At 60.3% G+C, this 14,709-nt stretch overlaps 1 protein-coding gene across 1 annotated transcript; it reads right to left on the reverse strand.

The window, feature by feature from the left end:
* Positions 1 to 711: 711 nt before the first annotated feature.
* On the reverse strand, positions 712 to 6,030 carry LOC127471221 (sterol 26-hydroxylase, mitochondrial). Its single transcript, XM_051787951.1, has 9 exons — positions 5,782 to 6,030; positions 3,527 to 3,717; positions 3,068 to 3,267; positions 2,787 to 2,984; positions 2,488 to 2,648; positions 1,979 to 2,145; positions 1,656 to 1,737; positions 1,371 to 1,571; positions 712 to 1,275 (listed from the first exon to the last, which is right to left on the reverse strand). The coding sequence occupies exons 1-9, from the start codon at positions 6,013 to 6,015 to the stop codon at positions 1,150 to 1,152; spliced, it is 1,560 nt and encodes a 519-aa protein (XP_051643911.1). The 5' UTR covers positions 6,016 to 6,030; the 3' UTR covers positions 712 to 1,149.
* Between the last annotated feature and the right edge of the window lie 8,679 nt (positions 6,031 to 14,709).

Below are 14,709 nucleotides of genomic sequence, written 5' to 3' on the forward strand. Positions count from 1 at the left end.
GCTGGGCATAGCTCCTCTGGAGAGAGCAGGACTCGGAAGGGGGTACTGGCTGCTTGGCAGGGCTGGGGAACCCAGCCTGGAATGACAGCAAGGGTGGCATGGGCACAGGGGGGTAGAGCCAAGGTGACAGGGAAACAGAACATGCAGCCTTGATTACAGTGGTAGTGTGAGGGCCCTTCAGGGAGCACAGCAGCCTTGGTGCCAGCAAGGTTTCTGCCTGCTGCTTCCCTCAGTCCAAGAAGTAGGAAGGTGAGAGTGGTTCACTATTAGGGTGTCCCATGCCCCAGGACCCTGGGTAAGAGGCAATGCACCCCTTGCCTGTGGCTGCTACCAGGTCTGAGCCCCTGTGATTGCCCTGGATATCAGTCCCATGTCCCCACTTGGGGATGGGGGGTGCTGAGCTGATCTTTCTCTGCCTGCTTTGTCTGGAGCAAGCTCTGCCATTCCTGTGACCCCATATCAGCATCTCAGTGAACAGCGGCTGATAGTGGAAGGTCCTGGGTGCTAAACACCCCTCCTGTGTTGGCTGGCTCTGCCAGGGGACATGACACCAGTGCTGGGTGGTGACAGGCCTCTTCCCATCGCTGGGGATGAGCTGTGTTATTGCTTCACTTTCCCAGCTCCGCCCCTTGGGAGAGGTGCAAACCCCAAACCTGGCCAACACTCAACCCTCCCCTGGGAGGCATGGGTCAAACTGAGGAACAGAGAAGCTTCTGAGGCCAAGGTCAGCTGTTCAGAAAAGACCCAGATGTCCTGGCTCCAGGCACAGATCCACGCACGGCTACACAAGGACAGGATGAAGGAGACACTGAACGGCTGCAAAACCCCTCCCTGCTTCCCCCTGCCCTCACAGAGTTCCCAGGTCCCCAACGTAGCCCAGCTGGGCACAGGATGGGGGGGACACAACCCCCTGAAGGGTGTGAAAGGCACGGCAGTTCCCCAAGCCTCCTGCTGATTTGGGATAGGGGGCTACTAGTGCCCCAGGGGCAATTTGGGGGCAATCTCTTATCCTCCCCCTCTTCCCCACAGTGGGGCTAGGAGCCCCCAGCCCAAGCTGGGCAGAGGATGGTTTTGCCTTTCTGCCTGCCCCTCCCTGTGGGGCAGTGGGGGTTCTCCATTTGGCACCCAGGGTCAGGGGTGGACACGCAGTCAGGGGGCTTCTGGACGAGCAATAAACTCCAGGTTGATGGGCTTGTCGGCCACGAGGACAATGCGGGACACAGATGTCACCTCCACACCACGGGGGTCTGGCCGCACCTCGAATGCCTGGATGATCTGTGGGAAGAAGGGGAGTGGCAGTGCCTTGGGGACTCCCTGGGGCCCCCATCCCAGCTCATGGCAAGATACCCAGAGTGGGGATCCTTACTCACCCTGGCAAGGGCCAGGTGCATCTCCAGCTCGGCAATGCGGCGTCCGACGCAGGCGCGAACCCCGTAGCCAAAGGGGATGGAGCTGAAGGGGTGGTGGGGGGAGCCATATCCCCGGAGCCAGCGCTGGGGCAGGAACCGCTCAGGCTCAGGGAAGTAGGTCTCATCGTGGGACATCGCGTAGTGTGCCAGGACAAAGAGAGTCTGCAGGGCAGTAAGCGGGGGTTAATGACCCGACCCAGCCCCACTGAGGGCAGTGGAGATCCCCACGCCACAGCCCCCACTCACATTCTTGGGGAAGAGGTAGTCTCCGATGACAATGTCCTTCTCATAGAAGACCCTGGCGTTGGTGGGCACCACGGGGTAGACCCTGGGATATGGGAAGAATTAATGGTGGAGCAGGACCCATCTGGAGATCCCAGAGGGAGAGAGCTGCAGGCAGGACAAGGGGGAGCACTCCCTACTTCTCAGCAGCTCCCTAGGGAGAAGGTGGATATATGTGGTCCTGAGGGACTGAAATCCAGCCTCCCATACTGCCTCCTTGGTGCATTCCCCCCTGGAGAAGGGGCTGATGACCAGGACCTTGGGGCAGGGGCAAGGTTGGGCTTTACCTCAGTGTCTCCTTGATAATGGCCCGAAGCATTGGCAACTTGGGGATATCCTCAGCAGCAGGAAACCGGCTGGCAGGCACAACAGCTTTCAGCTCCTGGTACAGGGTCTCCTGGATGCCTGGGTCCCGGGAGAGGTGGTACAAGGCCCAGGACAGCGTGTTGGAGGTCTGGGGGAGTGGAGAATCAAGGGGAGCGAGAGAATTGGGGCTGGTACCTGAGCAGCCTTGTACCAAGCACAGCTCCAGTATGGCACCAGAGAACCCCTGCTCTGGTGTGCAGGCAAGTCAGGGGTGAGGGGCAGCAGGCACAGAGGAAAGTGGGATGGGGAGCACGTCAGGGAGCAGAGCAGAGGACAGTATCTGTCCTGACTGATCCCTGAGGGTTTGCCCCTGGGGAGCATCAGCCTCCTAGCCATCAGGCCAGAGCTTGCAGGGGCTGGGCTGAGCATGGCCCTATGGGTTCCTCTGGGCATGGGAGCTCAGCAAGGATCTCCTGGCAGCAGTTCTCACCGTGTCCACACCAGCCAGCAGCAGCTCAGCCACGCTGCCATAGACCTCATCCAGGCTGAGTCTGCCACTGGCCAGCAGGTAGCTCAGGTAGCCGGACACCTCCTTGCCGCGCTCTACCTGCCCCTCCAGCTCCTTCATCTTTCGGTCAATCAGGGTCTTGCCTGCAGGAACAGAGAGTGGGACCCAGTGCTGACAGAGCAAGGGCTGCCAAAAGGACATGGGGCCAGGGACTGCTCCACTTTTGGGTGTCCTTAGGGAGTCCAATCCCACCATGCTGGGTCTCCATCATCACTGCTCACCGAAGGCGAAGATGGTGTCCCAGCTGTTCAAGTAGCGGTCCCAGAAAGGCAGCACCTTGCGGCTCCATCGGGGCAGGACGGTGGCGAAGATGGAGTTCTTGAACATGAGGTTGATGGAGTCAATGAAGCGCTGGGTCTCGGCAGGGACCTGCTGCTTCAGGCACCCAATGCGGGTCTCGAAGAGGATATAGGAGATCCCTGTAGGGGACAGACAGCATCCAGACCTCCGGGGGGATGGGAAGAATGGGGTAGGGCAGGGGTGAGGGGGAAGAACCCCCTACCTTCGAGGGCAAAGCGGTAGAGCAGGTTAGCCACGTCCCCCACCAGCACCCCTGAGGGGCTGCGGCTCCGCTCCTCCCGCAGCCGCACCATCAGGTCTGACACCACCTCCCCGATGGCATCCGCGTACAGCACTGCCTCCGAGGGCTTCAGCAGCCGCTTGTTGAGGACCTGGCGCAGGCGGTACCAGCGCTCCCCTTCCCTGGATGGGGGCAAGGCTCAGCACCGGGCGCACGGATGGGCAGGGGGCAGTGGCTGGCAGCAGTGTCCCAACACTCCCAACTCCAGCCTGGAACCACCCCAGGGGTCTTTCCACCCACCATGGCCATGGCCATGCCCTTCTCCTTGGTGGGGACATGCAGCTTGCAGGAGAGGGAGCAATGCAAGCTGCCACCTAGGCACCTTAGGAAGGGACAGAAGATGTGTGCTGTTCCACAGAGGACAGCCAGGACAGGACTCACTCAGTGAAGGGTCCGTAGGGCAGGCTCCGGGTGTCCCGGTGCTCCTTCCACAGGGCCATGTCACTCCGCATGGGATACTTGCCCTCCTGCCGTAGCAGCTGCTCCAGCACCACTGGGCTCCCAATGTTGATGTTCCTATAATGCCCGAAGGTCGACTTCCAGATAGGGCCGTAAAGACGTCGGGACATCACCTGCAATGCACAAACCATAGCAGGGTGAATGGGACAGGGGCTGGGGCAGACCCTCCCTGCTCCAGTGCTGCCCTGCACGTGCCTAGCACCCTCTGCACCCATCCCATGGACCCCCCAGCATCAGCTGAGCCCAAGCACCTGCTCCTGACTCTCCAAGCTGGTACCATCCTTGAAGTGCTCTGCAGATGGCCTGGGCTGGTGTCTCCAGGCTCATTACCTCTGCCAGCACTAAGCACACCAGGCACAGACTCCCAGCACAGACTGGCATGTCCCTCACCCATCCCAGAGATGCACAGGGAGCCTGGTGGGTCTTTTGGGGAAGGAAGACCAAGAGAGGACAGCAGGGACAAGGAAAACTGTCAAGCACAGGTCTGTGCTGAGATGCAGGACCATTGCAGCAGCCATCAGCAGGTCCATGTTCTGCGCTTCCAGCATGTCCCCAGCTCTGATTAACCTGGGGACAACAGTCCCTGAGTGGGTCCTTGAACTCACCACTCAAAAAGGTGGTTAATGATCAGCAGTAGGAGGGCAGAGCCAGGCCAGGGCATGACTGGACTGCTCCCAGAGCAGGCTGTCACCTCTAGGGCATGGCCCTGGGGCCACAGGCTCACAAATCAGTTGGGAGACATCCACAGCATCAGTCCTGCTCTGGGCTCTGTTGGCTGCAGCTCCCCTCTCCTCTGCTGCACCCAAGGGTTCTGTGCCTGCCTCCCTGCCAGGGAGCACCATGCCCCCCTCCTTGGGGGCAGCTGGGCACCCCTTTGCAAGTGGATCTGCACAGGGTCATGTCCCAGGGTTGCTTGCCATCCCAGGCAGGCACTGCCAGAGCCTCTGGAGAGCATGGCCAAGCATGGGGAGCTGAGGGGGACCTCGCAGGGAAGCCCTGATCCCCGTTCCCCGTGGCTGCGGGGATGCACGTGGTACAATCTCCCTTGGTGACTGACTGCATCGCAGCCTGCGCCTGGATTCAGCTGGATTCGTCACCACAGGGAGACGTTCCTCGTGCATGGTGGCAGGAGGAGGGGGAGGGACAGCCGCCCCGGTACAGCAGGCATCTAGTGGGCATGGGGCAGCTGTGGCCTGGGTTGAAGCCTGCCCACCAGCATCTGCTGGCAGCCAGGACTTGACACAGTGCATGCCTTGGAGAGCAGGGCTGAAAGAATCCGGAGCTGCTGGGATCTGGAGAAAGGCACCTCCAGAGCATGTGGGCATCTTTCTGCAAAGCCAGGCTGTGCTCAGAGTCCCAAGGGTGGGAGGGAGCATAAGGGAGCTCGCATGACTACTTGAGATCCCACTGCCCTGTGACAACCCCTTCTCCAACCAGCAGTGTCTGGTGCACTGAGGTGCCAGGGAGGCCTGATCCCACACGCTTCTCTGGCCGGTCAGAGCTCCAGAGTGCTGTAAGATGCTGCCTGGCTTGCAGCCAGCCAAGCCCATCGCTTGCTTCATCGGAAGAATGAGGAAGTGTTGACAGAAGAAAACAAACACCCCTGTCTATCCCTCCCCTGCATGCCTGGGTATCATCTGCCCAAAAACCTCCCTGGTCACATGCCCCCCAAACTGCTGCCCCTCCAGCTTGTCACAGCTGGGAGCCTGGGAATGCCAGGACCCCGTGAGATGTCCCTGAATCGCTGCCCTTAAGACTGTCTGGCTGTCTTGGGTATGCTGGGCCAGCCCTGGGCTGGCTGGACTGTCCCGGGGTCACTGGGTTCTGCTGCCCCTCTCCACACTGCTGGCCACAGCACCAACCCACGATGCCAGGGTGCTCCCCACCTCCCAGCCCTCCGCTTCCCTGCTCTGCCGCCCCCGCTCAACTCCCTGCCATCACTTGTTGGCGGCTCTCCCCCTCCCTGGAGCCCATCTCCCCTTGCCCCCAGCCCGCACCCAATCCCACCCAAACCCTTCCAGGGTACAGCATCCACCCTGCAGCCCACCCGGAACCCCCTCCATCCCACGCACCTCTCCCAGCCCCCCCCCCCCACGCCCCCGTGTACGGTCCCCAGGCCCCCACGCACCCCGACCCCCGCAGTCCCGCAGCCCCCGGGCTGGACTGTCCCGGCGCACCTGCAGCCGGTGTGTGTGCAGCAAGTAGCCCCGCAGGAAGAGCCAGACGAAAGTCCGGAGCAGCCCCGGCCCCGGTAGATCCTCCGGTCCCTTCAGCCGCGCCGGCCCCGCCGCCGCCGCCGCCGCCGAGCCCCCGGTCCTGCGCGGCGGTCCCGGGCTGCTGCAGGGCGGCGGGCGGGGGCGCAGGAGCAGCGGCAGCAGCAGCCGCCGGGCCCCGCCGCTCGGGCCCGCCATGCTCCGTCGGCAGCGCACGGGACGGAGCGGGGCGGGGAGGCACCGGGGGTGGTGTGGGGCGGCACCGGGGGCGGTGCGGGGGGCGGTGCGGGGGCGGCAACCGGACACCGGCACCGGGCGCCGCGCACGGGGGATTGAGCATCGCGCACCGGGCACGGCGCACTGGGTACCTCGCACTGCGAATCGAGAATCGCGCACCCGGTGCGCTGCGCAACGGGTACCGGCTGCGGTGCCGCCTGCTGCACACTGGGTACGGGGTACCGGCTGTTGCTCCGCGGGCACTCGGCACCGGGCAGTGCATACCGCGCACCTTGTGCCGCCTCTGCACTCCTGCTACCGGGCCGTGGATACCGGCTGCAGTGTTCTGGATGCTCGTTACAGCACACCGGGTACCATATCCCATGCACCAAATACTGGACGCTGGACACTGCTCAGCATCATCACATGCCATGCACCGGCTGCTAGGTACTCGGAACTGCCATCAGTGGTACTCAGTGCGTGGTGCCATGCGTTATGCATGATGGCACCATGCACAAGGCAGCTGGCAGCCAGTCCCTGATACATGGCACAGCAGGTACAGCACCCTCGGTGCAACGCAGTGTGTGGCACCAGCACTGGTACCAGCTCCAGGTGCTGCACACTGGGCATGGCACATGGGCACTACTCACCAGGCACTGGCACCGGGCACTGCACCAGGCATGGCACAACGTGTGCCAGTACCAGCACTGCACTCTGGCACTGAGTACCACATCCCAGACTCTTTGCACCCTGCATCAGCACCAGGCTCACCACTGGGCCTGCTCTTCAGGGCTGCTTGCCCTTACAGACTGAGCTCTTCTGCCCTGCCTCTGTCCCCTGCCTGTCATCCCCCTGTGCCTGCCTTGTCCCCCAGCAGTGCAGGATGGTACCCTGGGGAGCTGGGTCTAAGATGTCCCAGGGCCTCTCTCAGCACTTCCTCCAGGTGCTGCCAGCTGAGACTACAGTAGGGAGACCTTAGTATGGCCATTGTGGCTGCTGGCAACACAACCAGAGGCAGGTTTCGTTTGTCTTCATGTGAGGGAGAGAATGGCACCAGGTCCTGGTGCAGGCCAAGCTGTCCAGCCCATGAGCAGGATCCTGCTGTGGTGGTGTTGGACCATGGACGCAGGACATGTCCACTTTGGCCAGCCTGGCACTGGCACCAGATTCTGGGGCGGTGGGGCAGGGCAGTGGTCTGTCCAGGTGTCCCTCCTGGAGCATCGGTCACCATGTCTCTGGCTGGGACACCCCAGTGCTGATCATTAACCACCCTTATCGGGTGGTGGGTTCAAGGTCCTGGACAGGGAGGTTGTGCCCTCAGGTTGGGCTGTTCTCATCCTTGGTCCTGCCTCACCGGGAAGTGGGGGGTGTTCCACACTGGGTTCCAGGCTGATTCCTTGTGAGCTCTCTGCCAGCTGAGCCGGGACCCAGGCACTCCTGTGCCTGCAGACACCCCTGAGGCACCCCAGGCTGGGACAGCCAAGCGTGAGCACCTGCCGCCATCTCATGGCTGCTCACAGCCAGCTCTCTCGCTTGCCCTGCCCCGGTCAGACCCACAGCCGGGGCAGCAAGAGAGCCCCGGACACAGGACTTCCCAGCTTGGTGCCTGGACACCAGGTTCTCGCTCCCCCCGGCAGGGGACGCCTCGGCTCCTCCTAAACCGCTGTTAACGCGTTTCCCCTTGCTGGAGAGTGGGACCCTACCACCTCTTTCTGTTTAAAACTATCACATCTTGCAAAAAGAGTAAAAGTCTCTCTCCCTTTTTCTTATAAACCCGTTTATATATTGAAAGCCTGCAATAAGATATTCCTGTGCCTTCTCCAGGTTGAATAACCCCAAATCCCCTGTTTTCATGGGAGAGGTGCTCCAGCTCTCCAATTATTTTTGTGACCTCTGGACCTGCTCTAACAGGTTCATGCCTCTCTTGCACTGAGGATCTCAGAGCTGGATGCAGCACTCCACTCGTGGGCTCTCACGGTGCGGAGTGGAGCAGGAGCGTCACCTCCCCTGCCCTGCCGGCCATGCTTCTTGTTTTCCAGTCTCACACACGATCTGCTTTCTGGGCTGCAAGTGCACATTGCCGGCTTATATACTATTTTTGATCCACTAGGATCCACAGGTCCTTCTCTGCAGGACTGCTCTCCATCCATCCATCCATCCATCCATCCATCCATCCATCCATCCATCCGTCCCACTCAGCTAGAACAGGTACTGGGATCACCCCGACCCGGGTACAGGACCTTGTGGAAGGGCAGGCTGTACCACTGCAGCGGCTCCCCGGGTCGGTCCCAGTGCCCCGCAGCACGCTCGGGGAAGGGAACACCGTTATCCTGGTTACTTCCCGCTCCCGCCGCTAGGCTGTGCTCCCCTCCCTCGGACGGCGGGAGCGGCGTCGGAGACCTGCCTGGGGCTCCGCCGGGGCCGCTGCCAGGGCTGCGGGGGAGGCCGTGCAGAAGGGAGGGCAGGAGGGTCTGGTGAATCACCCCCTCCCAGAGCCGCTCGGCGGGGACTTCCGAAGGGAAGCGGCTGGGCCATGACACATCCTCCGCCGGAGAATGCCGCGAGGAGCCGGGGGCACCGCCAGCTCCCGGGAGGTCCCCCCATGCGGGGCCAGCTCAGCTTGGCGGCAAGCAGGGCAAAGGCGGGAGAGCAAATGCTGCCTTTATCCATGGGGATGTGGAACTGGGGGTGGCAGGTCCCATCTTGTGTGTCACTCTGCCACAGGGTTGCTGCAACTCTACTCATTCCACGGATGCATTGTCAGGTCTGACCCCATCTCACCGATGGGACCTGTGGATGCAGATACAGGCACCGTGGGCCCTCCGTGCTGCTCTGCCGCTCAATCTATCCACCACACACTGCTCATGGAGGGTCCTGGCTGCTGGTCCTGCTGGGATGAAGGCACAGCTTCTTTACGTGACTTGTGCAGTCTCACCCAGGAGCTGGAAATTTTTCCCAGGGCTTTATCCTCTAACCCTGATTTGCTCTCCCACATCTGGTGGGGGGGAAGTGGGGTGTCCCAGGGGAGGGCATCCCTTGACTCATGCCCAGGAAAGCCCAGGCTGTGAGAAGGCTGAGCCTGGGTCCCAAGAACTGTAAACAACCCAAAGCATTTAACTGGAGATGGCTTGTCATGTCAACTGTGTGTCACCACACTGTCACTGCCTGAGTCATGAGCCATGCTGGGGCTCGTGGGGCTGCACAGGGGGGACATGGGAAGATCAAGAGGGATGTAGACAGATCCCAGGCCTGGAGACAGCTGCTCCTCTCCCACACAGAGAGTTCAAGTGGGACACTCTTGGCCCTCTCCCAAAGGTCCCCTTCCCCTCATTTCCCTCTATCTGACCCCTTAGATCCAGGTAAGGGCTTGGGGACAGCACAAAGCTTTTGAAACAAGAGGTAAATCAAACAGTACAATGGTGTGTTCTCCATGACCACTGCACAGGGCTCAGCACCTGACAGCAAGCTCTGATCTGGGCTCCCCCTTCTTTGTGCCCCATGGGACCCTGGTGGGCCAGGACCTTTCCCTGAGGATGTGAGGGCAGGACGCTGGAGCAAACCCGGGGCTGGCATCCCGTTATCGCAGGAGACGGGAGGCAGCCCTGGGCTGCTCTCAAGTGGTCCTGGCTGATTAGTGACTTCAAGTGCCTATGGAGTTATTCTAAGTCAAGTAGGCGCGAAGGGAGCCAACCTGGGACCGGCAAAACCAGCCTGGGCTTTCCTGGAGCATCCCCCATTACCTCTGCTCCTCAACAAACTCTCTGAGATGGGGAGGTGTCTCCCCCTTCCAGCTGCTCTCCCTATCCTTTACTCCTCCTGCAAAGGCTGTTTGCTCCAGCCCAAAGCAAACCTGATTTTATCTCCCAACTCCAGTTCCCTTGGCTGTGGGCCATGGTTGATGCCTCCCACGCCGAACTCGCGAAGCCCATTTGGGGACCCGCGCACAGAGCGGGCTGTGTGTGCTGCCACATGACATCATGTTTACGGCCCGCGGGGGCCCAAGGACAACGGCATCGCTCTCAGCCCAAGAGATGTGTGTCCTTCCCGTGGATGGACAGACGGATATGCAGGGAGCTGGAAGGAGTGGGACTGACCACAGTGCCATATTTCCTTGAAGAGGGGTGGTTGCAGCTTTGCTGCACTGCCAGGCAGTCCCCTTGGCCTCAGTTTCCTCGCTGAGCAGTGGAAAACAGATCCTGTGCTAGCAGTGAGGATGGACTGCTGCAGCAGCACAAGGTCAGGCCCTCAAGCTGCACAGAGAGAAAGACAAATTTTCTCCCCTTAGGACGTGAATGTTCCCTTCTCTCCCAGGACAGAGCTGGGCTTTTGCTGGTGCTGTGTGAAACTTTGGTTGTTTGGAAAGAGTAACAACATCCAGAACCACACAGGCTCACTAAAGAGTGCTAGGGCCATTCTTTCTCCTGTCCATCCGTCCATCCATCCATCCACACTTACATGTAGCTTTCTCACAGCCATCCATCTACTGAGCTGTCTGTACACTCACCCATCCATCCATCCATCCGTCTACAAATGGGTACATCACTCTTCTCACCCATCCCCACACCTACCTGTCCATCCAGACAGCCACCCACCCATTTGTCTGTCTACACTCCCATTCACCCCTCTGTCCATCTGTCTCCTAACTGTCAGTGCCCAAGGGATGCCCAGGGCTCCTTAGGAGTACAGTGTGTGCATGCGTGTGTGTGGGACATGTTGGCCATGAGAAGCACTGTGGGCAGCGATGTCCCAGGCTGTGTCCAGCCATGGGGCAGGGGCAGGAGTGCTGGCCAGGGAGAGGAGGGGCTCATCTAATTTGAGAATGGGCTGCATAGTTGCTGTCAGCACCGGTTGGCTCTGATCTGGGGACAGGTCCTCATCAGCTCCACTTGCCACCCACTGGCCTGACATGAAAGGGCTCTGCACCCCGATAAGGCCCCAGATACTTGGCCCTGGAGGTGGGCAGCACTGTGGCTGAGCCTGGGAGACCTTGAAGAGTAAGTCAGAGTGACTGTCCCCAAATTCACCATCACCCCAGCACAAGGAAGGCTTGTGTGTTTGCATCAGCTGGGAGTTCAGCCCTGGGGACTGCCCACTGCTTTGAGCTCTGGATCATGCCCTGGGTCATCAGCGTCTCTCACTGGGAACACAATCCCAGGGAGGGCTCCATCCTGACCATCCCCCTGGCTGCCACAGGCCTCTCCACTGGCCGTTATCCTGCATTGGAGTCCCCCGGCTGTGAGCGGCCATGGATGGGGACCATGTTGTTTTAATAAGATCATTCTCCTCCTGCCGTGAGGTCGCAACCCCAAGCTTATGACATCACAGTGCGCTGCCATGGAGATGCCGGGATGTCACAAACACAGCTCGATGACCTCACTGCAGGAGCAGGAGATGGGGCCAACCTGGGTTTGATTGCCAATGTCCTCAGGAATAAAAAGGAGGGGAGGGACGCTGGGAAAGTATGCAGCCGCTGAGCGCTGGGGTGTTTGGGTTGGAAATCGCTGCACTTTCCCCGCAGCAGGAAAGGCCCGTTCTTTCCTCCCCCTGTCCACTCCCTCCCAGCAGCCAGAGCCCCCCAGCCTTGTGGCTATGGGGCAGGGGGGCTCTGGGAGCAGGGCACCCCAATCCTTGCCCTTGGGGCTGTGTGGTCAGGAGTGAGAGACAGAGCTCAGAACAGCATCAAGGCACCAGCTTAGAGGCAGAGGGAGTTCAGTGGGGAGTGCAGGATGGGGCACTCAAGGGATGCTTTGTCCCACAAGCAGGATGGGGATCACTGGGGATACTGTCACAAGGGGCAGAGTGGGTTGGGGTCTAGGAGAGGTCTCCTCTTCCTCAAGAGAATTCCAAGGCCATGCTGCTGTATGGGGACATGATTACCCAGCACAGCACCCCGAAGCTGGACCCCAAAGAACACCCCTTGGTCCTGCCCATCCAACCAACAGCTGTCCCCTCCTCAGCCCATAAACTACAGCCTCTCCTGGGGACCAGCCCCCACTATCCCATCACCCTTCCCAGTGCAGCTGAGTTCTCTATCCTCCACAGACTTTTCTACTGCGGAAAGCATGGCTGGTTGGGGAGACACCCATCCCCCCCACCTCTCTGCTGCAGGGGTGCAGAGGTGTCTGTTCTCCCCCTGCATCCTCCGTCATTAATTTCCATCAGTGGCCAAGCAGGGCTGGGGCTGCCCGGGGGTGGCCGAGGAACACAGCGCTTTCCCCTGATAGCAAAAATAAATACATTAAAATTCTTGCAGGAGGCAGAAGAATGCGGGACGGCAGGAAAAAATTGTTTTATAATTTGTAATAACACAAAAGCTGGGGTGGGTGGGGGGCGGGGGGAGTGAGCTGTGAGAGGCAAGGAAAGGCAGAGACAAAGGCTCAGCTGCGACAGTGGAGGCTGCTTCAGGGTGGCAGTGGCACCCCCATTGCCTTGGCTCAGTGTCACCACTGTATCCTTGTCCCCTGAAGTATGTGTCCCTTTAGGTCCTGTTGCAGAAGGGGAGTCAGTGAGAAAACTACTGTGGCTGGGGGAGCAGGCTATCACACCCTGGCTGCTTAATCAGGTCTTAGCATCTCTATGCCTCAGTTTCCCCTTGCTAAAGGGGAATTTTTATGCAGCTGTGAGACAAGCTGTGAAACAAGGGCAAAGCCCTGGCATCCCTCCATCCCAGTCCTTCTGGTCCAGGCACAAGGCAAGGAGCCTACCTTTGTTCACCCTGCCCCCACTAGCCCCTCTCGGGGGGGTTTGCTATAGGACCCAAGCAATGGGGCCAGTTCCCATATGCGTGCTGGGGGCATCACAGCCCCCCCAGCCCCCTCCAGCCTCACGCAGAGCTAGGACATGATAAGGCGAGTTGCTGAGCACCAGCCGCACCTGCTCGTCGAGACGGCACTCCCCCCCACTCCGCTCCCCTCTTCGGGGCAAAATCAAAGGGATTTTTCTGCCCTTAGGAAATCAGATAAAGGCTTCTCACCTGCCCCGCTCTGCCTTTGCGAGGAGGCCAGGCGCTAGGGGCGGGGGGGACAACAGGCACTTTCAACACGCCGGCAGATGAGCCGTGTGTTGCAAGTAAGCTCTGCTGCAGGGGCTGGGCCCCTGGGCACCGTGTCAGACTCCCCAAGCCTTAGCAGGGATGTTCCCTGCTACTCTTTGCTGACTTTCCCCCTAAGATTCGAGGTGATGAGATTCCTGTAGGGTAGGTAGGATGGAGGCTGGTGGGTGAAGGCAAAAGACAACAGGGACTGCACATGGTGTGGTAGCTCAGATGCAGTGCCCTGCTCAGGGAAAGTCCTGTGCCCCTGTGTCCCCATGCTGTGGCCAGGGCAGCTGAGTCCTGGTCACAATACCAAGGGTGCAGACCGGGAGCTCAGTTGCCGTGAAGGATGGCAGAGAAGGAGCAGGTGTGAAATCTCCAGAGGTGGTGGGAGTCCTGTGCCCAGGAGGAAGAGGAGAATTGTGCCAAGCTGCAGATAAAACCTGAGCCATTCATCACCAAATGCTGCTGGTGGGGAGTCAACATGCCCAGGTGAAGGGGTGAAACTGTTGGTGGTTGAAGCAAAGGGAGCAGTGATGGGCAACCCAGAGGCTAGAGATGGGCAGGAGATGGGAGGCCAGGAAGGGGGACAGAGCTCAAATTGCTGCTGGAGGGAGTGATGAGCTCACCAGCAGAGAGAGTGCTCTGCTTTGCCCATCACTGGTGGCAGACACCCCCAGTCTCTGGGGGTAACCCAATGGGTGCTCAGTGGTGGTGGGTGCAGAAGTCAATTGGACTCTCCAGGGTGGCTGTCCCCGCCCTAGGATCTATGGCCTGGATGCTACATGGCTGGAAGCTGCATCCCCAAACTCTGCTGGGAGTCATGAACAGTACAAGAAGAATCAGAAATACAGAGCACTAGGAGACCATTCCTGAGGCTCCTCTGGGAGAAGAGAATTGGGGTGGCAGCCTATGGGTACTGGTTCCTTCTGTCCCCAGCTGCCTAGCCCTGGTGTGCCCTCTGCTATCTTTCAGGCACCTCAGCTTCCTCCTGCCCTAGGCAACTCCTGCTACTCCTCCTGTTGATCCAGTGCTGGGGGCTGTCTCCCTCCTGTGTCCTGGCTGCACCTGAGATGAAATCACCATGAACAAGCTATCCCTCACTGCACTCCTCCTGGTCTCTTTTCTCCTGGGGCTGACTCCCATCATTCTCCTCCTGCAGGTACCCCTGCCCCAGGCATGTCTCTCCAGAGGTATTGGAGCCAAGTGTTGGGAGATGTTTGTGAGGGGTCACTCCTCCAGCATCCCCAGGCAGGACAGATTGGTCGGAGGACAGGCTCCAGGCAAACCCAGTGTGGGGACAGGGGCCAGGCAGGGCTGTGCTGGCAGGCAACACAGGGATTCCGGGTTTGGGCAAGGCCATGCCAAGGGTGTCAGGGTCGGGCAGGAATGTGATGGGCAGGTGTTGGGGACACCTCGAGGCCAGGTCGAGTTTGGCAGGGCTGTGGCAGGACCATGAGCGGAGCCGGGCAGTGCTGTGCCAGGCAGGTCCCGCAAAAAGGACTGCACGTCCAATGCGGCGGCGGGACGCGGGGTTGGACAGGCTGAGGCCACCGTCCCACTGCCGGAGGGTGCCCGTGGCCGTGGCCGTGCCCACATCGTGGCCGTGGCTGTGCGCCGGGAGCCGAGCCTGGCACCAGGGA

This window comes from Manacus candei, unplaced genomic scaffold (assembly GCF_025592945.1).
Source record: "Manacus candei isolate 608988 ecotype Guabito, Panama unplaced genomic scaffold, ASM2559294v1 h1tg000023l, whole genome shotgun sequence".
NCBI classification, from domain to species: domain Eukaryota; kingdom Metazoa; phylum Chordata; class Aves; order Passeriformes; family Pipridae; genus Manacus; species Manacus candei.

What these genes read in the sequence shown, in the direction of transcription:
- LOC127471221 (XM_051787951.1), bottom strand. Translation starts at nt 6,015, where the DNA reads ATGGCGGGCCCGAGCGGCGGGGCCCGGCGGCTGCTGCTGCCGCTGCTC. An exon ending in CCCTACGGACCCTTCACTGA is followed by an intron (nt 3,268 to 3,526) that starts GTGAGTCCTGTC and finishes GCCCCCATCCAG; the next exon opens with GGAAGGGGAGCGCTGGTACC. An exon ending in CTACCGCTTTGCCCTCGAAG is followed by an intron (nt 2,985 to 3,067) that starts GTAGGGGGTTCT and finishes TGTCCCCTACAG; the next exon opens with GGATCTCCTATATCCTCTTC.